At 32.7% G+C, this 27,361-nt stretch overlaps 1 protein-coding gene across 3 annotated transcripts in view; it reads right to left on the bottom strand.

Annotated features, from left to right (window-relative positions):
- The window catches only part of LOC127699252 (AP-4 complex subunit epsilon-1-like), a 57,207-nt gene that overhangs the window by 28,003 nt on the left and 1,843 nt on the right, over positions 1–27,361 (bottom strand). For all 3 annotated transcript variants that reach the window (XR_007981145.1, XR_007981147.1, XM_052203009.1), the window contains exons 2-7: positions 22,375–22,446; positions 19,965–20,091; positions 19,398–19,471; positions 18,665–18,786; positions 15,835–15,994; positions 14,774–14,940 (exon numbers count right to left, since the gene is read on the bottom strand). Coding sequence is in view for 1 of the 3 variants with exons in the window: in XM_052203009.1 (XP_052058969.1) it covers positions 14,774–14,940; positions 15,835–15,994; positions 18,665–18,786; positions 19,398–19,471; positions 19,965–20,091; positions 22,375–22,446 (722 nt within the window). In the remaining 2 variants the exon portion in view is untranslated. The remainder of the gene's footprint in view (positions 1–14,773; positions 14,941–15,834; positions 15,995–18,664; positions 18,787–19,397; positions 19,472–19,964; positions 20,092–22,374; positions 22,447–27,361) is intronic.

Below are 27,361 nucleotides of genomic sequence, written 5' to 3'. Positions count from 1 at the left end.
AACAACAACAGACTGTTTAATCCTTATAATTCTATCTTTTGGAATACTGCGAGACTTCCGTGTAGAAATGTTTAAAATTACACAGAATAAGTCAATAATAGTTATATAAATTCTGTGTAAAGGTGCTACCATCATTTTAGCTTGACTTTTTTTACATAAATTGTCATCCTGCCTTTTATTTTTTGCCAAGTTGCTCATCATGCTTTTTTTTTACTCAAAACTCCTGTTCTGTATATTTGTTTCAAATTTCAATCTATATCCTCCCCCCCCCCCCCCCCATAAAATTCAAATGGTAGCTCCCAAATTTCAAACAGTCCTGTCTGTCTTAAAAGTCCGTCTGATGACAGAAACAATATCCGGACGCCTTTATTTTCGTTTTTCTCACAAAATAACCCAAACGGAATATTTATAACCGAGGATGACAAATGCGACTATGCATGGTACCTATAGGACACAGAGGCATTGTGTTTAATTTATCGTGGAAGGAAGAGAAGAGACACACAAAATGAGGTCTTCTCATTTAATAGTATAGATTAGCATGTCACTAGGATATTTTAAAGTTTTATCTAAACATTATAGGATTAGGCTTTGTTAATTAAATTCTATTTTTTGCTAATGAGAGTACTACTTACATGTGGAGTCACATTGATTTATTTTCGGTTTTAATATAAATAGCGTTGTGCAATTTTGGATAGGCAGTTAGTGTTTCAGAACCGTAGCCTCTCACTACTCATTTCATTAATACTGGACCTACAAGACTGTCCACCAGTCTACCAGTTGACAGTGTAGCGTTTATTTTATTTTTGAGACCTTTACATTTTATGATTTAGTTAAAGGGAAACTTCGCAAAAAAATGAAAAATTCATATTCTGTTCATTATGTATAAAAAAGCACAAATTCATAGATATTAAAGTTTTATTCTGCAAGTTAAGAGATCACCATCGATTTTAAATTTAGAGTATCAATTCTCCGCATGCGGCCATTTTGACATCCTCCCCGAATATTGACCACGATATATCTATAAACCACAAAGGACCAAAACAAGCAGTAACCTTACGTAGCCGTAATTGAGTGTCGATATCTTGTCAAGCGTACGGTTGTTTTATCCGACAAGGAAAGCAGTTTCCCAGGTCACAAAAAAGATTATGATAGACATGGTTGTGCAACCTTTCCTAACTAACTTGATACGGAAAATGTAATTTTATATATATTATTTTTTAAATAACTAGTACTAATAGTATGGTCTGTCGTTTTGAAACTGTTTTGTTTACGAAGTATTTAAAACAATAAATTGAAATTAGTTAAAAAGTCAAAGTTATAAATAAGTGTTCCGTGTAAAATTGTTTTTGAAAATCTAGTTTGTTCATAATTGTTTTATGTATTAAACTTTTTAAAATAAATTCGGACCTTCCCTTATCTGATCACCAGAATGGCTAAAGGAATTGTTCCCAGAGGTATTGTGAGGTGACACGTACAGGTATTCAAGCGATTTCCTGTCGGGCTTTAAAACTGTTATTACACAATTACATAAAACAAGTTCGTGCATCATTTCTTTTCTGGGGGTATTGATCAGTGTACACGGCCGATAACATGTAACTTCCATTTTGAATCTATCAGGTGTAATATACAACTTTGTATAGCGTATCCGATAGTGATATACTAGTCATTGCTAAACTCATACGCTTGTTTATAAATAACATTTTTGGTGTAAAGAATGATATTTATGAAAGTTTAAATAATAAAAAAAATAAAAAAAATTGATGAAATAAAAATCTATTTACACATTTTCCAAGGGTAAATTGGGGGAAAATGTAAGTATATACCCGTTGTCAATAATTATGGACATTTTGAAACATACAAATATTGATTTAACAAAATGTGCGGCACTTGTCGATCATAGGTTTATACGCCTAGATGGAAGGTTTAATACGGAACTATGGATAGTCGCAATATAGAACTAATATCATACAAGTATATTGAATATACGAGAGAAACATCCAGAACCAATCTGATTTAAATACAGGTCGATATCTAACTTGCTTTGGTTCATCGAAGCTATAGACATAGTAAAATCACAGATTTATATTTCAATAAGATTATTTCGAACAGTTTAAGAAATTCGTCATCATCACATTTTCCTGGTCCGACATGCATGTTATATATATATATGCCACTGGACGTGCACTAATGCTCCCCAAAAGCCTATTTGAAGAAATAAAGAAACTTCACTCCGGATAGACTGATGGTAGTTGTATTAACGTCTGGTCAGCTAGAGGGTTGATTTATTTATTTAGTTAGCTTGTAGGGGATTTAACCACTCTTAATATTGCACTTATGCATTAGATATTAAATGACAGTACCGGTAATATAAGAGAAAATATAAATACGAAAAGTCGCATATCTGATAGAAAAGGACTCACCATGAACTATAGGATTGTACGTACGATTGTCATTCTAAATGGCATAACGGACAGTCATTTAAATGCATGCATGTACGCTGTGATAAAAAGGGGTGTCGCAGTTGCAAAGTATTCATCATAAATCTATTTCAAATTTATTATTTCCTGTTATTTTTATACGTTAACGCAGAGACATGTATACACTAGATCTCTATTTAACGACAAGCAACTATATAAATATCTGAATCTGATGTGACTTACCGTTCATCTCTTTCTTTTTTTCTCATTTTATTTTTATTTTTGCAGGAATATACACATTGTAAGATATACTGTTCCTCGATTGGGGGGGGTCTGAAGTCATGTCTATCTATCTATGATTAACCTTGACATTTCCGGGTATAACAGAGCTACTTGTATATTACCTGAATGTGGTTAGGTGACGTCCCATGAGGTCTTACGTATACATGTTCATATTTATAATGGTTTCTGATATAACAATTAGGTTTTATAACATTCACACTTCTGCATGTTCTGTATACCAAATTCGTATCTTTTTTTCAGACCGAATGAGGATGTGAATATTTTCCAGGATCAAATTCATTTCGGGATTTGTTTTATTTCTTTGTATTAAATCTCAGAAATTTACAGAATATACTGCTTGTCCGCTTTAGGAGTTTTCTTGTCAGTTTAAACAGACGTATATATGTCTCTGGTTTAGAGTGGGTTTACGAATGAATGATAAGTCTTACAAAGGTACAAGATATCAAGCACATTGAAAATTGATTTCGACGTTCTGTCTCCATTTAAAAAAGGAAAGTTGACGTTAGATTGATTCTGTTATTTTTTTTAAACATCGTTGGTCAAATAGCTTAAGAATTATATAAATACGTTGTGAGATTTATAATATTTTAATAAGGGCTTTCCTGATTAGGTAAATGAAGATCGCTTTGGACGTCAAAACTATATTTTTGTAACTGATAATTTTCTCTGCACATTTAAATATTCAAGGTTACCGATGATAATTTAAAATAGTACTGTTTTGATATATACGCTCGATTTCGTGTGCCATTTATAATATTTATATAATTATTTTATTAAAAGTGATTCAGAATTTCGATGTTACAACAAAATACTCACCTATTTATTTAAAAACTGAGCAAATGCAAAATGTTAAAAAAATATATATATAACGGCGATTAAGGTATTTTGCCACCATATTCCTCCCTTAAAAAAAATCTGTCTCATACCTGCAACGGTGAACCCTTGAGGACAAACACCACTCTAGTGAAGATCAAAGGATTAAAATTACATAATGCTAATCTTTTAATTACCGTGAATTTAACCACGCCTTTACCAGGTGGTGTCAGCATAATACACATGCATTGTATTTACACAGTACTAGACTGATGCAAGGATTTGTATAGTAAGACAAATCCTCGACTGAAGTAATAGGGGAGAATACAAACGTGAATTTCTATTATACTATCAGTTATATATGTTGTTCAAAATATCCGTCGAAAAAAAAAATCATAAAAAAATTCTATTGTATGATTTGCTTTTATTACTATAATCATATCAGAAACCCTAAAAATATATATCGTAAATTTTAATTTAAAATAAAATGCTCCGCAGGGCGCAGCTTGATACGACCGCAGAGGTCGAACCCTGAACAGTTGGGGCAAGTATGGACACAACATTCAAGCTTGATACAGCTCTGAATTTGGATTGTGATTAAATATTTGACACAGCATAGGTTTCTGACACAGAATGAATGTGGTCTAAGAACTTAAAAATTTTAAATTGGACATTCACCTATTATGGTCCAATATCCAAAATCTAAATACATGGTTAGATTCAGCATATCAAAGAACCCCAAGAATTCAATTTTTGATGAAATCAAACAAAGTTTAATTTTGGACCCTTTTGATCTCAATGTGGACAAAAATGATAACAGGGCCCAAAAATCAAAAATCTAAATACATGGTTAGATTCAGCATATCAAAGAACCCCATATATTCAATTTTTGTTGAAATCAAACAAAGTTTAATTTTGGACCCCGATTTGGACCAACTTGAAAACTGGGCCCATAATCAAAAATCTAAATACATGTTTAGATTCAGCATATCAAAGAACCCTAAAAATTCAATTTTTGTTAAAATCAAACTAAGTTTAATTTTGGACCCTTTGGACCTTTATGAAGACCAATTTGAAAACAGAACCAAAAATTAAGAATCTAAATACACGGTTAGATTCGGCATATCAAAGAACCCCAATAATTCAATTTTTGATGAAATCAAACAAAGTTAAATTTTGGACCCTTTGGACTTCAATGTGGACCAATTTAAAAACGGGGCCCAAAATCCAAAAACTTAATACACGGTTAGATTCAGCATATTACAGAACCCCATATATTCAATTTTTGTTGAAATCAAACAAAGTTTAATTTTGGACCCCGATTTGGACCAACTTGAAAACTGGGCCCATAATCAAAAATCTAAATACATGGTTAGATTCAGCATATCAAAGAACCCCATATATTCAATTTTTGTTGAAATCAAACAAAGTTTAATTTTGGACCCCGATTTGGACCAACTTGAAAACTGGGCCCATAATCAAAAATCTAAATACATGGTTAGATTCAGCATATCAAAGAACCCCATATATTCAATTTTTGATGAAATCAAACAAAGTTTAATTTTGGACCCTTTTGATCTCAATGTGGACAAAGTTGATAACGGGGCCCAACAATCAAAAATCTAAATACATGGTTAGATTCAGCATATCAAAGAACCCCATATATTCAATTTTTGTTGAAATCAAACAAAGTTTAATTTTGGACCCCGATTTGGACCAACTTGAAAACTGGGCCCATAATCAAAAATCTAAATACATGGTTAGATTCAGCATATCAAAGAACCCCATATATTAAATTTTTGTTGAAATCAAACAAAGTTTAATTTTGGACCCCGATTTGGACCAACTCGAAAACTGGGCCCATAATCAAAAATCTAAATACATGGTTAGATTCAGCATATCAAAGAACCCCATATATTCAATTTTTGTTGAAATCAAACTAAGTTTAATTTTGGACCCTTTGGACCTTTATGTAGACCAATTTGAAAACAGAACCAAAAATTAAGAATCTAAATACACGGTTAGATTCGGCATATCAAAGAACCCCAATAATTCAATTTTTGATGAAATCAAACAAAGTAAAATTTTGGACCCTTTGGACCTCAATGTGGACCAATTTAAAAACGGGGCCCAAAATCCAAAAACTTAATACACGGTTAGATTCAGCATATTAAAGAACCCCAAGAATTCAAGAATAAAACCCTATTGAAATTGATCAAGAAATAAGCAATTTATAGGAAGTATCTTCTTTTGCACAATACTGTGCAATTGATTATTTCTTGCTATTGCGCAATACTGTACAATTGACAATTTCTTGCTATTGCGCAATATTGTGCTATTGGATATTTCTTGCTATTGCGCAATACTGTGCAATTGAAGATTTCTTGCTATTGCGCAATACTGTGCAATTGAAGATTTCTTGCTATTGTGCAATACTGTGCAATTGAAAATTTCTTGCTATTGCACAATACTTATAATATAATAATTTACACATCCTGTTTGGTGTGTATCTCCTACCATATCATTATTATTTGCTTTTAAATATAAATCAGAAATAACCAACTTAAAATGGAAAATTTTAAAAGAAAAAAAAAAAGGAAAAAAAGAAAAAAAGAAATCCCCCCCCAAAATTTTTTGAACCCCCTTATGATTCATCACCCCAAACTCAATCTCAGCCTTCCCTTTGTGGTATGGTACCTTGCAGTACAATTTCAGAGAGATCCATACACTTGAACACAAGTTATTGTCTGGAAACTAGAAAAATGCTTATTTTTGGCCCCTTTTTGGCCCCCAATTCCTAAACGTTTCGGGCAATTACCCCCAAACTCAATTCCAGCTTTCCCTTTGTGATATGGAACCTTGTAGTACAATTTCAGAAATATCCAAGCACTTACACACAAGTTATTGTCATGAAACTAGAAAAATGCTTGTTTTTTGCCCCTTTTTTGGCCCCTAATTCCTAAAATTTTGAGGCAATTACCCCCAAAATCAATTACAGCCTTCCCTTTGTGATATGGAACCTTGTGGTACAATTTCAGAGAGATCCATACACATACACACAAGTTATTGTCTGGAAGTTACAAAAATGCTTATTTTTGGCCCCTTTTTGGCCCCTAATTCCTTAACTGTTGGTACCATAACCCCCAAAATCAATCCCAACCTTCCTTTCATGGTATTGAACCTTATGGTAAAATTTCATGGAGATCCATTCACTTAAACTAAAGTTAGAGTGCGAAAACCAATGTGTCTTCGGACGACGCCAGACGACGCCGGACGACGACGACGACAACGACGACGATGACGACGACGACGACGCCAACGTCATACCAATATACGACCAAAAAATTTTCAATTTTTGCGGTCGTATAAAAATGCACGGCTAATCACTTTTCTTTCTGAATTGTTAGTTGGTTAATAGCTACACCAAAAGTCGTTGATGCGCTTTAAATCGCGTTATTAGATGATTAACGAACAAGACTTTAAATGAGATTAATTCACTCCCGGCATGCAAAAAGACTTAAACTACGTCACATAAGTCAGGAAGTTTGAATAAATAGAATTAATAATTCCCAATTTTCTTCTTTATTAGTTTTCATATCCAGATAAAACTTGGTGAATATGTTTTTAATGGTATTATGAACATAATAAGATGATAAGTAAAAAATCGCGAATTTTCCCTTTAAGGCATTTATTTTATATTTTACATTGTAAAGAAAAATAGTTTTATTTTGGATTTGATATTTGGCTTTTATACTTTGTACTATAACTAGAATATAATAATTTGGCATTGTTTACTTATTGACTTGTTATCATCATTCATCTAAATTGTTATTGTTAATTAAATTATGAAAACCTTCCTTGGGTTTTAGCTATGCCTATTAGAATATTAAATATTAAATCTAGCGATAGACAGACCCCCTGTCCCTTGGTTCAAGTACATATGAGTTAGCTCCCCCTTATCTAACAGAGCTCTGGACCTTGGTGACATACACCTTACAATCATTCCATACATCAAAAAAAGTTGACCTATTACTTATAGTATGTGAAAAACAGACCAAACACAAAAACTTAACATTGACAATGAACCATGAATATAAGGTCAAGATCAGAAGAAACTTGCCCGACTGACATATACCCCTTACAATCATTCTATACACCACATTTAGTTGACCTACTACTTAAAGTATCTGAGAAATAGACCTTATTATGAAACTTTAACCTTGATCACTGATACATGAAACAATGTCAAGGTCATGTGAACCCTGTCTGACGGACATGTTGACGTTGCAAGGAAGCCATATACCAAATATAGTTATCCTATTACTCATAATAAGTGAGAAATTCACATGAAAAAAAAACAAAATATTTTTTCAAGCAGTTGCTGAACCATGAAAATGAGGTTAAGGACAATGGACATATGACAGACAGAAACTTCGTAACATAAGGTATCTGCAAACAAAGTATGAAGCATCCAGGTCTTCTACCTTCTGAAATGTAAAGCTATTACAAATATTTTTCACTGCTGCCGCCCGATAGTAATCACTTTGTCCCACCTACTGCATCTTTCATCGCAGGCATGACAAAAAGCATCCTTAAAGGGCAAGAGCCAATTGATAGTTTAAGCCATTTAAATATTTTGTAGACCTTGTATTGCTGATCATTTTACTGTTGTAAAGTTTCTGTCAACCTATTATTGCTTTCAAGATAATAGACAAAAATGCTTAAGTAGGCCACAAAATGTTATTTATGGGCAATAACTCCAACAAGGAGTCAATTGAAAGTAGCAGTCATGTTTGCATTTTTATACGACCGCAAAAATTAAAAATTTTTTGGTCGTATATTGGTATGACGTCGGCGTCGTCGTTGTCGTCATCGTCTTTGTCTGGCTTCGTCCGGCGTCGTCCGAAGACACATTGGTTTTCGCACTCTAACTTTAGTTTAAGTGAATGGATCTCCATGAAATTTTACCATAAGGTTTAATACCACGAAAGGAAGGTTGGGATTGATTTTGGGGGTTATGGTACCAACAGTTAAGGAATTAGGGGCCAAAAAGGGGCCAAAAATAAGCATTTTTGTAACTTCCAGACAATAACTTGTGTGTAAGTGTATGGATCTCTCTGACATTGTACCACAAGGTTCCATATCACATAGGGAAGGCTGTAATTGATTTTGGGGGTAATTGCCTCAAAATTTTAGGAATTAGGGGCCAAAAAAGGGGCAAAAAACAAGCATTTTTCTAGTTTCATTACAATTACTTGTGTGTAAGTGTTTGGATATTTCTTAAATTGTACTACAAGGTTCCATATCACAAAGGGAAAGCTGGAATTGAGTTTGGGGGTAATTGCCCAAAACGTTTAGGAATTGGGGGCCAAAAAGGGGCCAAAAATAAGCATTTTTCTAGTTTCCATACAATAACTTGTGTTCAAGTGTATGGATCTCTCTGAAATTGTACTGCAAGGTACCATACCACAAAGGGAAGGCTGGGATTGAGTTTTGGGGTGATGAATCATAAGGGGGTTCAAAAAATTTGGGGGGGGGGGATTTTTTTTTTTTTCTTTTTCTTTTCTTTTTTTCCTTTTTTTTTTCTTTTAAAATTTTCCATTTTAAGTTGGTTATTTCTGATTTATATTTAAAAGCAAATAATAATGATATGGTAGGAGATACACACCAAACAGGATGTGTAAATTATTATACAATAAGTATTGTGCAATAGCAAGAAATTTTCAATTGCACAGTATTGCACAATAGCAAGAAATCTTCAATTGCACAGTATTGCGCAATAGCAAGAAATCTTCAATTGCACAGTATTGCGCAATAGCAAGAAATATCCAATAGCACAATATTGCGCAATAGCAAGAAATTGTCAATTGTACAGTATTGCGCAATAGCAAGAAATATTCAATTGCACAGTATTGTGCAAAAGAATATACTTCGTATAAATTGCTCATTTCTTGATCAATTTCAATGGGGTTTTATTCTTGAATTCTTGGGGTTCTTTAATATGCTGAATCTAACCATGTATTAAGTTTTTGGATTTTGGGCCCCGTTTTTAAATTGGTCCACATTGAGGTCCAAAGGGTCCAAAATTTAACTTTGTTTGATTTCAATCAAAAATTGAATTATTGGGGTTCTTTGATATGCCGAATCTAACCATGTATTTAGATTCTTAATTTTTGGTTCCGTTTTCAAATTGGTCTACATAAAGGTCCAAAGGGTCCAAAATTAAACTTAGTTTGATTTCAACAAAAATTGAATATGTGGGGTTCTTTGATATGCTGAACCTAAACATGTGTTTAGATTTTTGATTATTGGCCCAGTTTTCAAGTTGGTCCAAATCGGGGTCCAAAATTAAACTTTGTTTGATTTCAACAAAAATTGAATATATGGGGTTCTTTCATATGCTGAATCTAACCGTGTATTAAGTTTTTGGATTTTGGGCCCCGTTTTTAAATTGGTCCACATTGAGGTCCAAAGGGTCCAAAATTTAACTTTGTTTGATTTCATCAAAAATTGAATTATTGGGGTTCTTTGATATGCCGAATCTAACCGTGTATTTAGATTCTTAATTTTTGGTTCCGTTTTCAAATTGGTCTACATAAAGGTCCAAAGGGTCCAAAATTAAACTTAGTTTGATTTTAACAAAAATTGAATTTTTAGGGTTCTTTGATATGCTGAATCTAAACATGTGTTTAGATTTTTGATTATGGGCCCAGTTTTCAAGTTGGTCCAAATCGGGGTCCAAAATTAAACTTTGTTTGATTTCAACAAAAATTGAATATATGGGGTTCTTTGATATGCTGAATCTAACCATGTATTTAGATTTTTGATTTTTGGGCCCCGTTATCAACTTTGTCCACATTGAGATCAAAAGGGTCCAAAATTAAACTTTGTTTGAATTCATCAAAAATTGAATTCTTGGGGTTCTTTGATATGCTGAATCTAACCATGTATTTAGATTTTGGATATTGGACCATAATAGGTGAATGTCCAATTTAAAATTTTTAAGTTCTTAGACCACATTCATTCTGTGTCTGAAACCTATGCTGTGTCAAATATTTAATCACAATCCAAATTCAGAGCTGTATCAAGCTTGAATGTTGTGTCCATACTTGCCCCAACTGTTCAGGGTTCGACCTCTGCGGTCGTATCAAGCTGCGCCCTGCGGAGCATTTTATTGTAGATTTGTACTGCTGATCACACCTGCTCTAAACAGTTTCTATCTCTCTTTAAATATTTTCATGCTAAATACTTAAACTGGTGAAAAAAAAACTCAATATGTAAGGGCAGTAACTCCTTTAAGGAGTCCTCTGATAATTTTGGAGTAAATGGAGGGTACATAGATCTGACATTGTGAACATTTTGACCAGTCAGTTTTCTGCACCTATCATGATTTTCAAGATATTTATAGATTATCGATGGTTTTACAAATGAGAGGCTGTTTCTCAGCTTCAATCTCAACAAAGGGAGATAGCCCTGAAATGAGATGTGACTGAGAAACACCCTAGAGTTTGAAAGACCATTGATAATCTGTTTATCGCTATGTTGCCTTTGACGTCATTATTTTTTAAACTGTGAAAGGCACTTGCATCCTTAGTTTCTAGCAATAATTTTCTATCTCAAGCAAGAAGCATGATATGAAAAATTATCACAAAAATAGATCAAAAGAAAAATACACTAAATAGCGATAATAGACAATTACTTGCATTCTATCCTTATTATGAACTTTTAGTCATGGCCGACATGTTGATCAACAGACTGAAATGAAATTAATAATCAAAGAGCTTGATTACTCTGAGGGATACGATCGCCATTGTTTCCATTGATATTAGTATTCTTTCTCAAAAATAATTCAACTGCACATGTATTCCCTATTTGATTCAATCTGAATATTATTTTTCACTTTAAAAAATAGCCAAAATAACTAAAAGTTAACAGTAAAAAAAAAACCCAACCAATTCCAATTACTAGTAATACACAGACAAATGCAACATTTTTCTTCTAAATTGTGCTCTGGACGCTGTCTTGATTATTACAAGTCTTCTATTCCATGAAGTTTAACGGATTTTAACCCCTGACTTGAATGTAATCTATTAATGGCTGAGTTTATTATTGATCTACCAAGATTTTTAACAAAACAGGAATAATAGCAAATAAACACATCTCTGATGATTACTTACAAATGTTAAATGAATTTGTCTTTTTTAAAAACATTTGATCAACAGTGAGTTTTCTTAATAGCGTTTTATAATAAGGAAGACTCCATTTGGGCTGAGGGGGTGTTCTACTTCTACTTCTACCATTACGCTGTTAACTACATTTTCTGAGTTAATTAAAGAACCTTAGTGAGCGCGCTCACATACCCCACGTCCTCACATTGTCATTGGAGAAATAAAATATGTGTAAGAAAAAAAAATTGAATCATAATTTCCTGTCAATATGCACATCTACATAGTATGTCCTTATTATCTACAAAGTTTCATGAAATTATGTTGTGTGGTTTCAGAGGAGTTGCGATGAAAAACTGTTGCAGAAGACATTGAAGCAAATAAGTTCAAAGGGGCGTAACTCCTAGAAAAAATATTGAATCACAATTTTCTGTCGATATGCACATCTACATAGTATGACCTTATCATCTACAAAGTTTCATGAAATTCTGTTGTGTGGTTTCAGAGGAGTTGTGATGACAAACTGTTGCAGTAGTACATTGAAGCAAATAAGTTCAAAGGGGCGTAACTCCTAGAAAAAAAATTGAACCGTAATTTCCTGTCGATATGCACATCTACATAGTATGTCCTTATTATCTAAAAAGGTTTCATGAAATTCTGTTGTGTGGTATCAGAGGAGTTGCGATGACAAACTGTTGCATAGTACATTGAAGCAAATAAGTTCAAAGGGGCGTAACTCCTAGAAAAAAAATTGAACCGTAATTTCCTGTCGATATGCACATCTACATAGTATGTCCTTATTATCTAAAAAGGTTTCATGAAATTCTGTCGTGTGGTATCAGAGGAGTTGCGATGACAAACAGTTGCAGTAGTACATTAAAGTAAATAAGTTCAAAGGGGCGTAACTCCTAGAAAAAAAATTGAATCGCAATTTCCTGTCGATATGCACAACTACATAGTATGTCCTTATTATCTAAAGAGGTTTCGTGAAATTCTGTTGTGTGGTTTGAGAGGAGTTGCGATGACAAGAAACAGGACTGACGGACTGACGGACGGACAGACGGACGGGTCAAAAACATTATACCCTCTGCAACTCGTTGCGTGGGGTATAATAATGCAACAACAATAACCTTAAATAGCGGATAAAAACACAGAAAGGATCTCTTGAGTTGCAAATCAATCAATGGAGTGGGGAATTCAGAGCAACCATTTATTCTTATGCCTCTCAAGGTCATGAAAACTACGCATGCGCTTGACTACATAAACAAACCATCCGGTAGAATTATGTTTTGATTGAGGACAACTTGTCAATTGTGGTTCTCCATTTCTTTATGGAAGTTCTATATCAAAGTTTCATAAAGGTAACATAATAGGAACAACACCACTTCAGTACTTATCTGACAGAAATAGTTTTATTTCAGAACCACTCTCGCATTTTAACAAAACAGCCGAATTCCCACTTTGACGTGATGCTAAATATATAAAACGCTAAATATAGATATTGCTTAATACCGATTTTCCATATTGTAAAATATATGCAAATAAAAAAGGGAGATATCAAAATATGAGGATTATGAGAATAAAACTAAAGGAAAGTTGTTTAAATTCAATCTGTTTGTTTGTTTTACTCTTTAAAATAGAACAATCTTAAGAATCTGAGTTGTTCCTTAATATAAAGCACAAAATGGTTGAAGTGAGAGACTTGGAAAGGAGTCAAACGTAAAAGTCAACAGATTGCTTGGCAGCAATAGTATCCCAAAAAAACAAGAAATGATTGTAATAGGATGCTGTTACGAAGTCTCCACAAGTACAAACCCCTATGGACTCCCCTATTATTCATATAATTCATTATTAATTGACTTATCATGTAGAACATTTTCAATTAGGCCAAAAAAATGAATGTCTGTTTAAGGTTACAGCATTAAAAAAAATAGGGTAGGTAGGTCGGTATTTCCATTTTATTTTATTTTTTACGACATGATTTTGAGTGGTGCAGTGTGTCTTGCTGTGGTACGAGTTGTCTATGGGTCTGGTTTACCTTAATGAGTGGATTATTTCCCTTGGTTATTGGTTGGAAAAAAATGGTGGCAAAGTGTTTATTTCATCACACGAGTCGCAAGTTTCTTAAAACTGCTGTCATATTCACAATTGTGAACATTTAGATGTATCAGGCAATTGATTTATTTTATTGACAACTCTAACTTCGCTTTTGACACAAGTTCAGTTAATTTTTCACTTTACAACAGGAATAAAATGACTTAGGATCGGTGCTCAAAAGTAGGGTCGATCGGGTGACTGTAAACAGACATATATTTTTCTTTGCCTTATAAAGATTTTCTAATTTTTAAAATATTTTGTGAAAATTGAAAAAAAAATGATTAAGGATAAAGGTCAAGGTTATAAGTGACCATTGACTGCTTGACCTGAAAGTAGACAATATGTTCCCATGGTCATTACTGAAGACCCCATGTGTCTATCACTAACTGTATTCAAGTTATAATCATTTGAAAATAAAAAAATTTAAATCCCATAGGGTTCTATAGTAAACCCCTCCTTTCTTTTGGCCCCTCAATGTACCCCTCAATGTACCCCTTTATAGATTCCAATCCACAAACAAAACCCTGATTGCACAACTAGACATGTTAGTCTAACATATTGTGGAACCTTAAGAAAACTAGCGGTTTCGGAGAACAGGTGCGGACAAGTTCAAATTTAAAAGTGGCAGAAGAAGAACCACCACCAATAAGTCTCCAAACTTTGTTTGGGAGACTTTATTCTTAAAACATTTCAGGCCAAAAGAGTAGGGCAAAAGGCAAAGAAGCTTGTGCAAAGAAAAAAGAGCAGAACACACAAACACCAGAGAGCTTTAAAATGTTAAGGTTATAAGTAAGCCCTTCATTTTAGAATTCTTCATATGCAATTCGAACTCGTCATTCAATTTAATACTTTAAAAAGTTTTAAAATGTATCTAAGAAGAGACTCTGGAAATTTCAGTGTGAAGACTTTCACAACTTATTCACATCCATATTGGTTCATCATGAACTAACTTTTTCCACTTATTGTCAAAATTCCTACCTTTGATTATCAGCTCCTAATAATGCAAGCATTTTAAGAATCTTGATCTGTAACCATGGTGATGGGATACTGTGATATTCATAAGAAGAGGGCAGCTTTCTTTCTATTATCTGCTGTAAAATGTTGACTAGAACAGGAACCAGGCTCAAATACTTTTTTCTGTCTTTCTACAATAAAACAGAATAAAATTATAAATAATTTCTTGAATTTTTCTTAAAATATTTTCAGTACTACCACTCAGTGCCAAAATATTACATAGGATCCATATTTGTCACATAATAAAAGTTGTCTCCGATACAAAAGCACTGCCATAGTGTTCCTGTCTTCACTTCAGTACATCAAAAATTCTGAGAAGGAGCAGCTTCCAGTCTGAATATTCTTCTTATGTACATTTTTAGCCACAGTTTAAGTAATAAAAACTGAACTGGTGCATGTAAAGAGGAATTTGAATGAAATATTTTGAGGAACTAGATTGCCTTGTACCCAAAATAGTCATCAAACTGATAGTAATGCATTTTTATAGAAAAATATCATTGATCTTTCTTAAGTAGTTCCTAAAAAAACTAACTTAGGCAGAAAATTTAACCATTGTTGACACAGCTTTCAAGTTGGATTTCAGAGTGATGGAGGAAAGGGTGTGTGTTACACTTTGTTTGATAGCAAATCAGTTCCAGGGGCATCATAAATAAAATTAGCCTGACAACCAAGGTAATCATTTTGAATGGCCTTAAGTATTTATCCTGGCTGGAATACAGCAGAGGTTTTGCTGCAATGAAGAGCAATATTGATATTTCCTGTTAATTTTCAAGTAGTATTTGGTTTGCAAGAACTTTATTAAAATATGAGAATTTGCACAAACTGTACTTGCATTATTAGGAAGATATCATAAACTTTTAATTTCATTTATTAGTTGGTTTAGTATGAACAAAAATTTGACATTGTATGAATTCTTTGACCTCTTAATTCTGAAGTTATGTAAGCCCTGTCAGAGCAAGTTTCAATAGCAAGCAATTTTGTTATAAAGAGTAATTTCACACTCTTATTAAAATTTGTATACTTACTTTGACAAGCTCATGAAATATATAGCATGCAGCAGCCATGACACTAGGATCTGGATCGCACAAACTCTTGTAGAAACTGTCCTCTTCATACAAAAATAGTTCTGGAACTTGAAGGTAATACATATAGATGCACATGACTGCCTTAGCTCTCACAAGAGATCTGCAGAGAAAAGAAATGAAGGAGCAGTAAAATATTGAGGCTTGCAGCTTGGAGTTCGGTATTTTTGTTATTTTACTTTTTGCATGGCATTCAACGACAGGTCAATGGTTTCTACCAAACACCAATTCAGGGCCAATTAAATATTGTATATATATGCCTACAATAGCATTCAAAATACTACCCTTGTAAGTAAATCTGCATTTACTTGTGTAATAAAAAATGAAGCACAATATTGTTAACTGCAAAAAATAGATATTTGTGAATGTTCAGAAATGTGAAAATTGATTGCAACAGAAGCTAATTATAAAAAGACCTAATGCCCCCTCCGCTACGGCGGGGGCATAAAAATACATTAACCCAACTTGCATAGAAGTTTTGAGATTAAACCAATTTCTAGACAATAGTCTGACATGATAAATAAATTTGTTTGATGAATTCTTTAATTTGTACTATTGTCTCATGTTTATTTAATTGATATTACAAAGTCAGATATTGTATTAAAGACATATTCTGTGATCTGTAAAGCTGTTAATGATTTACAAACACCAATACCAGTATGTTACATACAACATTTTGTTATTTATTTAAATGTTGGTATTTCTATAGAATTTTAACCATTTCAAATGATAGGTACATTGTTGAATAAAATGCTCCGCAGGGCGCAGCTTGATACGACCGCAGAGGTCGAACCCTGAACAGTTGGGGCAAGTATGGACACAACATTCAAGCTTGATACAGCTCTGAATTTGGATTGTGATTAAATATTTGACACATCATAGGTTTCTGACACAGAATGAATGTGGTCTAAGAACTTAAAAATTTTAAATTGGACATTCACCTATTATGGTCCAATATCCAAAATCTAAATACATGGTTAGATTCAGCATATCAAAGAACCCCAAGAATTAAATTTTTGTTGAAATCAAACAAAGTTTAATTTTGAACCCTTTTGACCTCAATGTGGACAAAGTTGATAACGGGGCCCAAAAATCAAAAATCTAAATACATGGTTAAATTCAGCATATCAAAGAACCCCATATATTCAATTTTTGTTGAAATCAAACAAAGTTTAATTTTGGACCCCGATTTGGACCAACTTGAAAACTGGGCCCATAATCAAAAATCTAAATACATGTTTAGATTCAGCATATCAAAGAACCCTAAAAATTCAATTTTTGTTAAAATCAAACTAAGTTTAATTTTGGACCCTTTGGACCTTAATGTAGACCAATTTGAAAACGGAACCAAAAATTAAGAATCTAAATACACGGTTAGATTCGGCATATCAAAGAACCCCAATAATTCAATTTTTGATGAAATCAAACAAAGTTAAATTTTGGACCCTTTGGACCTCAATGTGGACCAATTTAAAAACGGGGCCCAAAATCCAAAAACTTAATACACGGTTAGATTCAGCATATTAAAGAACCCCAAGAATTCAAGAATAAAACCCCATTGAAATTGATCAAGAAATAAGCAATTTATACTTAGTATCTTCTTTTGCACAATACTGTGCAATTGAATATTTCTTGCTATTGCGCAATACTGTACAATTGACAATTTCTTGCTATTGCGCAATATTGTGCTATTGGATATTTCTTGCTATTGCGCAATACTGTGCAATTGAAGATTTCTTGCTATTGCGCAATACTGTGCAATTGAAGATTTCTTGCTATTGTGCAATACTGTGCAATTGAAAATTTCTTGCTATTTCACAATACTTATTATATAATAATTTACACATCCTGTTTGATGTGTATCTCCTACCATATCATTATTATTTGCTTTTAAATATTAATCAGAAATAACCAACTTAAAATGGAAAATTTTAAAAGAAAAAAAAAAGGAAAAAAAGAAAAAAAAAGTAAAAAAAAATCCCCCCCCCCCCAAATTTTTTGAACCCCCTTATGATTCATCACCCCCAAACTCAATCCCAGCCTTCCCTTTGTGGTATGGTACCTTGCAGTACAATTTCAGAGAGATCCATACACTTGAACACAAGTTATTGTCTGGAAACTAGAAAAATGCTTATTTTTGGCCCCTTTTTGGCCCCCAATTCCTAAACGTTTCGGGCAATTACCCCCAAACTCAATTCCAGCTTTCCCTTTGTGATATGGAACCTTGTAGTACAATTTCAGAAATATCCAAACACTTACACACAAGTTATTGTCATGAAACTAGAAAAATGCTTGTTTTTTGCCCCTTTTTTGGCCCCTAATTCCTAAAATTTTGAGGCAATTACCCCAAAAATCAATTACAGCCTTTCCTTTGTGATATGGAACCTTGTGGTACAATGTCAGAGAGATCCATACACTTACACACAAGTTATTGTCTGGAAGTTACAAAAATGCTTATTTTTGGCCCCTTTTTGGCCCCTAATTCCTTAACTGTTGGTGCCATAACCCCTAAAATCAATCCCAACCTTCCTTTCGTGGTATTGAACCTTATGGTAAAATTTCATGGAGATCCATTCACTTAAACTAAAGTTAGAGTGCGAAAACCAATGTGTCTTCGGACGACGCTGGACGACGACGACGACGCCAACGTCATAACAATATACGACCAAAAAATTTTTAATTTTTGCGGTCGTATAAAAAGGAACTTACCTATATATAAATAAATTCTTAACAAGGGAACAGTCTACAGTGATTGTCAGTTTAAAATTGTTACCTTGTATGATTCTGTGTTTTCTGCAAATATGGCAATACAAATTCTATTATTTGTGGCATTGTAAAATGTGCCACTGTTGCCATGACATTACACACTTCCAATAAATTTGGACTTGACAAATTCTATAAAGAAATGAAAAAGATTTTTACATATGAATAGAACTTATTCACCATTTATATAGTCATATTAATAGTCAATCTTATATTTAATAGATGACATTAGCATTATTTAAAATGTTTTTTTTTTCCAATATCTGCATTTAGTTCAATAGTGTTGTTTTAATTGTCCTTGTGTTTTCGTATAAAGCCATTATTCAATTATTTTAGAGTTACGAGCTTTAAAGAGGAAGATTGAGATCTAATAAAAACAAGTTCATCCCACCACACTAAGTCTGGAACCTCTTTAATGATTGTCTTTGGTCCTATCTTAAAAGCCTTTTCTTGGATGGTCATCGAGGGAAATCTGTATTGATGGCAGATCTTGGATCATTCATAGTTTCTGTTAGATTTATTCCTCACTTTTTTAGATTTGGTGATTAAAAAGCTTGAAATATTGTAAAACACCTGTCTATTGTTAAAGACTGTAATAATCACTAGACGTCTTTTGGATTTCATGTTGTTAAGTTGCTGTCTTATTTCAGAATACCAAACATCTTTTAATCATATGAATTTTTGTTGAAGATGATCATGTATCTACCTTTAAAGACTATAAATCAATGTACATGTTTATTTACCTTGACCATTGAAGACGTAGCCAGTATAGAAGTCTCATCGTTTCTCGGAAGCAGCAGATTAGCTGTTACCCATCCTGAAAGTATACAATCAATTATTTCCAATTTCACCATTCAATTTTTTTAATTTTTGACTCATTTTAGTATGTTTTTGAACTGGTAGTACATGTAACTTGATTTATAAATACACATTCTTTTGCAGGGAAAAAACATGCTCTTTTGTAATGTTAACTTATGGTATCTTATTGGGTTTATGCTACTCATTATTACATTTCTCCATTTCTAGTTCTGGAGTTGGATTTTTTTCAAGATGTTCCTTGAACATATTATCTCTGTTTGATTAATGTTTTATATAAATTGGCAATTCCAAACTCTTTTCTAAACTCTGGAATATTTTTTAGATACATGTATAACAATAAACAAATAACATATATATGCAATGCTTTGGCTTATATTGGTGGCTTCTTGTATTTAAAAAGATCTTAGTGTCAGAAAAAAGTAACATATCAGATTATCTGTTATGCAATATCCCATTCATACCAGTCGAAATGTGACTCCCAATAACCATACCTATTTTTGTATCCATTGCCTCATCAGATCCAGCACACATATTGAATGCTTTTACCTTGGCAAAGTCAACATTATACCCCATCATGTGACAGTATACACATATAAATAGCAGATCTTTCTCTTGATCCTGAAATTATATAAAATGCTTATCTTTATCCATTTTTCAAATTCCTCTACCTTTTGTTAAGAAACACTGAATCTTGCAAATCAGAACCAGTATACATGTATGTATATGGTAAAGTTAGGTTGTTGTTGTTGTTTCTTTCCAACTATGGTTTGTTTGACAACTTACATCTACAATAAACTGATAAATATAAAATATGGAGATGTGGTATGAATGTCCATGAGACAAATATCCACCAAAGCCCAAATGAAGTGATTGCAATGTAGACATTTAATTTTTTCACCATAAACATGTATACTAAACCGATTGACTAAAATCTATTTGACAATCACAGATATACTACTGCAATCAAAGGAACATTGTATATCCAAATCTATTGTTACAATAATGTTATCATTATTTTGCACATTTTTCACAATAACAATGTGTACCAGATTTCTTCAAATCTTTGTTTAGTATGGTGGTCATTAGGATCACATTGACTACAAATGGAATTTTGGTGGTCCTGTATTTGCCATAAAATTTTTGCTATCAATTATTTCCACAGGTTTAGATAAGATACTAAGGCCAATGTGCACAATAATTATATGGTTCTATATAAAGTATTGATAAACATTGTAATCAGAAGCTGTACTAAATACCAGAAAGCCTAAAAAAGAATAAAACCATCACAAACTCAGAATACCACTACACTTGAAATTGGTGGACCTACCTGATTTTTTGGTAGTCAGGACCAACAGGATCAACAGTTTTCAAGAACACTGTGTATACTGAAAGTTCACTGTAAGTTTGACTTTAAAAGGATGAACAGTTTGAGGAGTTGTGAATTGCAGATTATTCCCCAAACACCAATACTTTTTGTAGCATCTATTTAGACACCAACAAAAAAAAAACCAGTCTACCCTCAATAAAAAATCAAATACTTGAAAGCACTGTGAGTAAAGATTGAATTCAATTTTGCAGTGGGGACTAAAAATTAATTATTGCATTGTATATAGCATTTGAAGGTTATACTATGCATTCCTTTGTCAATAATTGTAGTTGGTTCAACTGCAATATCTATAGACAAGGGGAGATAACTCCAATTCTAAATATTACTTTTAACAGCGACACTATTGATATTTTCAGAACAGATAGATTCATGCAACATATCACAGCTTATGCAATTTTCTTGATAAGTACATATACACATCATTTTTTAACTTTGAATATCTGATGATATATTTCCTCTATGAATTTCTTAAAATGTGCATAAATAGGAAGGATAGAATGTTGTGCTCAATGTGCTATGTTTTTTTGCTCTCAAAATTAGTGATAACTTAATTAGGTCTGGAAATAATAAAGCAGGTCCCATAAAGGTTTTGATTGCATTAATGCAATCTTTACCCCCAAAACCAATACATTCTGCAGTATCATGCACCTTTTATTATCAACAATCACCATGTCTAGTGATCACTAAACAGCAGCATTCACCCTGTTATAAAGTTTCATCTACCACTAATCATAGATATGCATATATGCTATTTCATTTTGAAATTCCATGTGTGCACTGTAAATTTACTTCAATTTCAGGTCATTGAGAAGTTTAAAAGTTGTTAATGTTCCTAAAATAATGGAATCAATGCAAGTACCTTCTACTACTGCTGGCCCCAGATGCAATTTATCTTCTGGGTTTATGATGCAGAAATAAAATACTGTATCTAGTAGATACTATCTACATGTAATGTACTTCTGATATATGATAGATTTGGATCACCCCTAGTCTCTAATCAACTTTCATTCTACAAATACCCAGGTAAGATTCTTACCTCCCTAAGCATGCAGCAATTAGGAGAAAGAGCAAAGACTGGAAAACTGGACAACACAGAGTTAAAATAATGTCTCTAGGTAGGGCATCAGGTCGTCATACAGTCTGTTACCTTTGGAGATACCATGTTAAAATCTGACTCAGCATGGAGGATAAAAACAAAGCAACATTATCATTAATATGTTTTTGTCCCGAATACAAGTATACAAGCCATATAAAATATAATTAGCCACTGAAAGTTATGAAGCCATCAAACAATCAATCACCTATATATGTAGTTTTAATGTGTCAAAAATAAAATACAAATATACAGCTTGTTGTTTGTCCTCCTTTTCTCTGATTAATTGGTCAAAGTTTGAGAACTATACGTACAATGTAAAGTTAGGACACAACAAAATGCACAGCAAGAGAGTGGAATTTTATAAAAATATGATGTGTAATGGTCATGATAGTTGTAGAAGTGACCCATGTATAATTACCTTTCTGGTTGATGGGTATTTAAATTGCTCTTTGATTTCTGTGATCTGTGTCTTAATAAACTGGTCTTCTTCCTGAAACGATACATTGTACACATAAATAACTGGACGTTGGAGCCTGAATTTCTCATCTGGCAAAAATATGTTACATTTATATGATTAAGAGCTACTGTGAACTATTTGCAATAATTTTTTTCTTCTGGATATAAATAATTTATTTTCTAACTTACACTTTTCCAGTGTGTTCATGTGAAAACAAGGTCATTAAAATTCCTTGTCTTCTTCAGTGCCAGCTACATTGTAGGTTCTTATTAAATATTTACTATAAAATCAGGATAAAAAAATATTTAGTGAAAAATAGCAATTTCATTAAGAAAATAAGATGGAGATAATGTTTAATTTGTCTGCAGTTTGATTTAGCTTAATTGCCAACTTATATTATCAAAGGCATTTTTTTTTATGTTGGGTGTGTCTGAGATGTAGCTATTATACTTAAACATGCTTATACATATATATCTACAGCTTAACTGAGCTATTCAATTAAGTTCCAAGCCTCCAACTGTAAATTCACATCTAACATGGAATGCGGGACAACTCGGCCCGGAGACAAATCGGACCATCAATAAGTCAATTCGTACTGTCTATAAAGTCAACTAGGACCTCCTATAATGAAAGCTCAGACAAAGTTTTAAAAGAGGATTTGAGCTATATATGAATGTTTATAAATTATTATATGTTATATTTTACATGACAATATCTTTTGCATGTTGCTGAATTTGCAAAACATAATAAAAAAAAATTTGTATATTAATGTACAATATGTGAATTCAAATTTTTACTTTATTATAAAACTTAATTGAAGCCAAAAAAAAAAGAAGCTTACTAGTAGGTTGAATTTGTTTTACTTATTTGTTGAATTCTTTATTTATTATTTTAAAGTCAACTCGGACTGTCTATAATGCCAACTCCAACAATGTATAATAAAATGCTCCGCTGGGCGCAGCTTGATACGACCGCAGAAGTCGAACCCTGAACAGATGGGGCAAGTATGGACACAACATTCACGCTTGATACAATACTGAATTTGGATTGTGATTAAATATTTGACACAGCATAGGTTTCTGACACAGAATGAATGAACTTAAAAAATTTTAATTAACCTATTCAAACCATATCATTAATTTCTATATAAATCAGAAATAACCAATTTAAAATGGAAAATTTTAAAGAAAAAAAAAGGAAATAAACTGCTTCTCTGAGCGCAGCTAGATATGCCCGCAGAGGTCCAACCCTGAACAGTTGGGGCAAAAATGGACACAATATTCAAGCTTGATTCAGGTCTGAATTTGGATTGTAATTAAATATTTGACATATTATAGGTTTCTGAATAAATGTAGTCAAAGAACTTGAAATTGGTTATATGAATTGAATTTATATTCAATTAAAGATTTCTTGCTGTTGTGCAATAGTCCCCAATACTTAGTAAATCTGTTGTCAGACTATAAACAAATAAAGTTCAATTAATTCTCAATGTCATATTAGAAATTTATGAAAATAAAAAGGGAGCTTACATCAATAGATATAAACAATTCACCAAAGTTTCATGAGAATTGGTGACAGCATTTTTGAGTTATTGTCCGAAAACTGGAAAATCACCCCTTTTTTTAATGAATAAAACCCCATAACTCAGAAATGTAAAATGTAAAATTTATAAAATTCTAAAGGGAGCTTACATCAATACATACAAACAATTCACCAAAGTTTCATACGAATTGCTGGAGGAATTTTTTAGTTTTTGTCCGAAAACTGGAAAATCCCCCCTTTTTTTATGAATAAAACCCTGTAACTCAGTAACGTAAAATCTAAAATTTATAAAAATCCAAAGGGAGCTCATGTCAATAGATATAAACAATTCACCACAATTTCTTGCAAGTTGGTGAAAGCATTCTTGACTTATCGTCTGAAAACTGGAAAATCCCCCATTTTTTAATGAATAAAAACCCCATAACTCGGAAACGTAAAAATCTAAATTTTATAAAAAACGAAAGGGAGCTCACGTCAATAGATATAAACAATTCACCAAAGTTTTATGCAAATTGGTTAAAGCATTTTGAGTTAATGTCCGACATGTTGACGACGGACAGACGGACGGACGGACAGAGGTATACCATAATACGTCCTGTAAACGGGCGTATAAAAAAGGAAAAAAAAATCCCTCCCCCAAATTTTTTGAACCCCCTTATGATTCATCACCCCCAAACTCAATCCCAGCCTTCCCTTTGTGGTATGGTACCTTGCAGTAAAATTTCAGAGAGATCCATACACTTGAACACAAGTTATTGTCTGGAAACTAGAAAAATGCTTGTTTTTAGGCCCCTTTTTGGCCCCAAATTCCTAAACGTTTAGAGCAATTACCTCAAAACTCAAACCCAGCTTTCCCTTTGTGATATGGAACCTTGTAGTACAATTTCATAAAGATCCATACACTTACACACAAGTTATTGTCATGAAACTACAAAAATGCTTGTTTTTTGCCCCTTTTTGGCCCCTTATTCCTCAAATTTTGAGGCAATTACCCCCAAAATCAATCCCAGCCTTCCCTTTGTGGTATGGTACCTTTCAGTACAAAATCAGAGAGATCCATACACTTGAACACAAGTTATTGTCTGGAAACTAGAAAAATGCTTGTTTTTTGGCCCCTTATGGCCCCAAATTCCAAAACGTTTAGGGCAATTACCCCAAACTCAAACCCAGCTTTCCGTTTGTGATATGGAAGCTTGTAGTACAATTTCAGAAAGATCCATACATGTACACACAAGTTATTGTCATGAAACTAGAAAAATGCTTGTTTTTTGCCCTTTTTTTGGCCCGTAATTCCTAAAATTTTGAGGCAATAACCCCCAAATTCAATCCCAGTATTCCCTTTGTGATATGGAACCTTGTGGTACAATGTCAGAGAGATCCATACATTAACACACAATGTCTTGAAGTTACAAAAATGCTTATTTTTGGACCCTAATTCCTTAACTGTTGGTACCATAACCCCCAAAATCAATCCCAACCTTCCTTTTGTGGTATTGAACCTTATGGTAAAATATCATAGAGATCCATTCACTTAAACTAAAGTTAGAGTGCGAAAACCAATGTGTCTTCGGACGACGACGATGATGACAACGTCATTCCAATATACGACCGCAAAAATTTTTGCGGTCATATAAAAATAAAAAAATTTAAGGAGCATCATTTAATTGTAGATGCCCGAGTTGTCTTTTTCGTCATTTATATACTCAAAATCGAGGTAAAAACTTTATTAGAGACTTCTCTTCAGACACATTAAATCATTTATTTCATCAAAACTCTAATTTTATACTTAGTCTTAGTTGGCATAATAGATGGTCCAAGTTGACTTATAGACGATCCGAGTTGACTTTATATACAGTCAGAGTTGACTTATTGACGGTCTGACTCCGTCCGAGTTGTCTTTATAGACGGTCGGGTCCAAGTTAACTTTTTTGTAGACAGTCTGAGTTGTGTCCAGGCTAACTTGTCTAGCACCCCTCACATGCTCATATATCCGTAGATTTACACCAAAACACTCCAAAATACAAAAACATTTTCAAAATCACTTGATAAGAACTATTTACAGTTCCCTGTCTAATGAAAAAAATATTTTTTACTTATTTTAGCATGAAGTTAATATTGTTAATATTGGAATCTGTTATACCTCTTGTCCACCAGAGAAAACAATGAAAACAAATTTGCTGAGAAATATGACTAGCTGGTATTAATCAGCTTTTATTTTAATTTAATCTAACTTGATAATGATATTTATAGGTCAAATCCAATGAGATTATAATAAACAAATATATAATAAATGATGAATTCAATTAACGGATAAGTTAAGTTTGTTTAATGAAAATAATAAGATTATTTTATTCAAAATATAGAATCACCATGATGAAGTAGAAATTAGGTCTTACATTAAACCTGAGACTACTATAACACAGAGATTGGTCACTATCGATTTATAGGAATGTGTGAGTCTCCGGTATAGTTAGCTACGTTATTTTAACGTACTTTCGTATTTAACTGTAGTTTCACTAACAGACGACATAATGTGAATATGTTTAACATTAAGCTACAACTAATGTAATTTTAAATTGTAATTGAACTGTGGTAAATATTTTTATCTTATAACAAAATTTTCGACATCCATTTGCATGTACATAGCGCCACAGTTCCGGGATATTCCACACTCCAGCACCGGAGTCTTTCCCGTACCAGGAAGAAGAAGAAGATCACCACCTAATCACTGAGACTTCTATAACAGTATCGGATAATAATATTATTATTCTTCTTTAAAAAATAAATTAGAAACAAAATTAAATTAATCAAAAAAAGAAAAATAGTTTCTATCTATCAAATGTAGTTATCACTATTCATATTTTTTTATTTTTTTTTTTTAAACATTAATAGTTTGTTATTATGCGACTATTGAAAATGTGAATGTGATTAATCTCTTTAATCTTACAGTTAGTGAGTTACATTGTTTTACTACAGGTCTGTTAATTGTATCAATATACGAATGTTAATGTGTACAAATTAATCTTATCAATCTTACATTGTTTTACTACAGGTCCGTTAATTGTATCTAATAAAAATGTGTTATAGTAGTCTCAGATGGGAGCGTCTTTTTACCACAGAACACCACAGAATACCACAGAACACCACAGAATACCACAGAACACCAAAAATATACCACAGAACTTCGAATTATAAATACTTCAGACATTATATTATTGTTATTGTTGATTCTTTTTATAATTTGACATTTATTATTCAAATAAATTTAATTTTTCTATTTATGGTCGACTCACTATCGCTACGCCCCAACTGAATTGGCCTATTATTGGGTCTATACCAAAAACACCTACGGTACCGGTATTAAAACCATAATATAAAAAAAAATATTTAAAGTCACAACAATTGT

This window comes from Mytilus californianus, unplaced genomic scaffold (genome assembly GCF_021869535.1).
Source record: "Mytilus californianus isolate M0D057914Y unplaced genomic scaffold, xbMytCali1.0.p SCAF_1, whole genome shotgun sequence".
In the NCBI taxonomy this organism is placed as follows: Eukaryota; Metazoa; Mollusca; class Bivalvia; order Mytilida; family Mytilidae; genus Mytilus; species Mytilus californianus.
The sequence above is the reverse complement of the archived record's forward strand: the minus strand, read 5'-3'. Positions and strand labels throughout refer to the sequence as shown.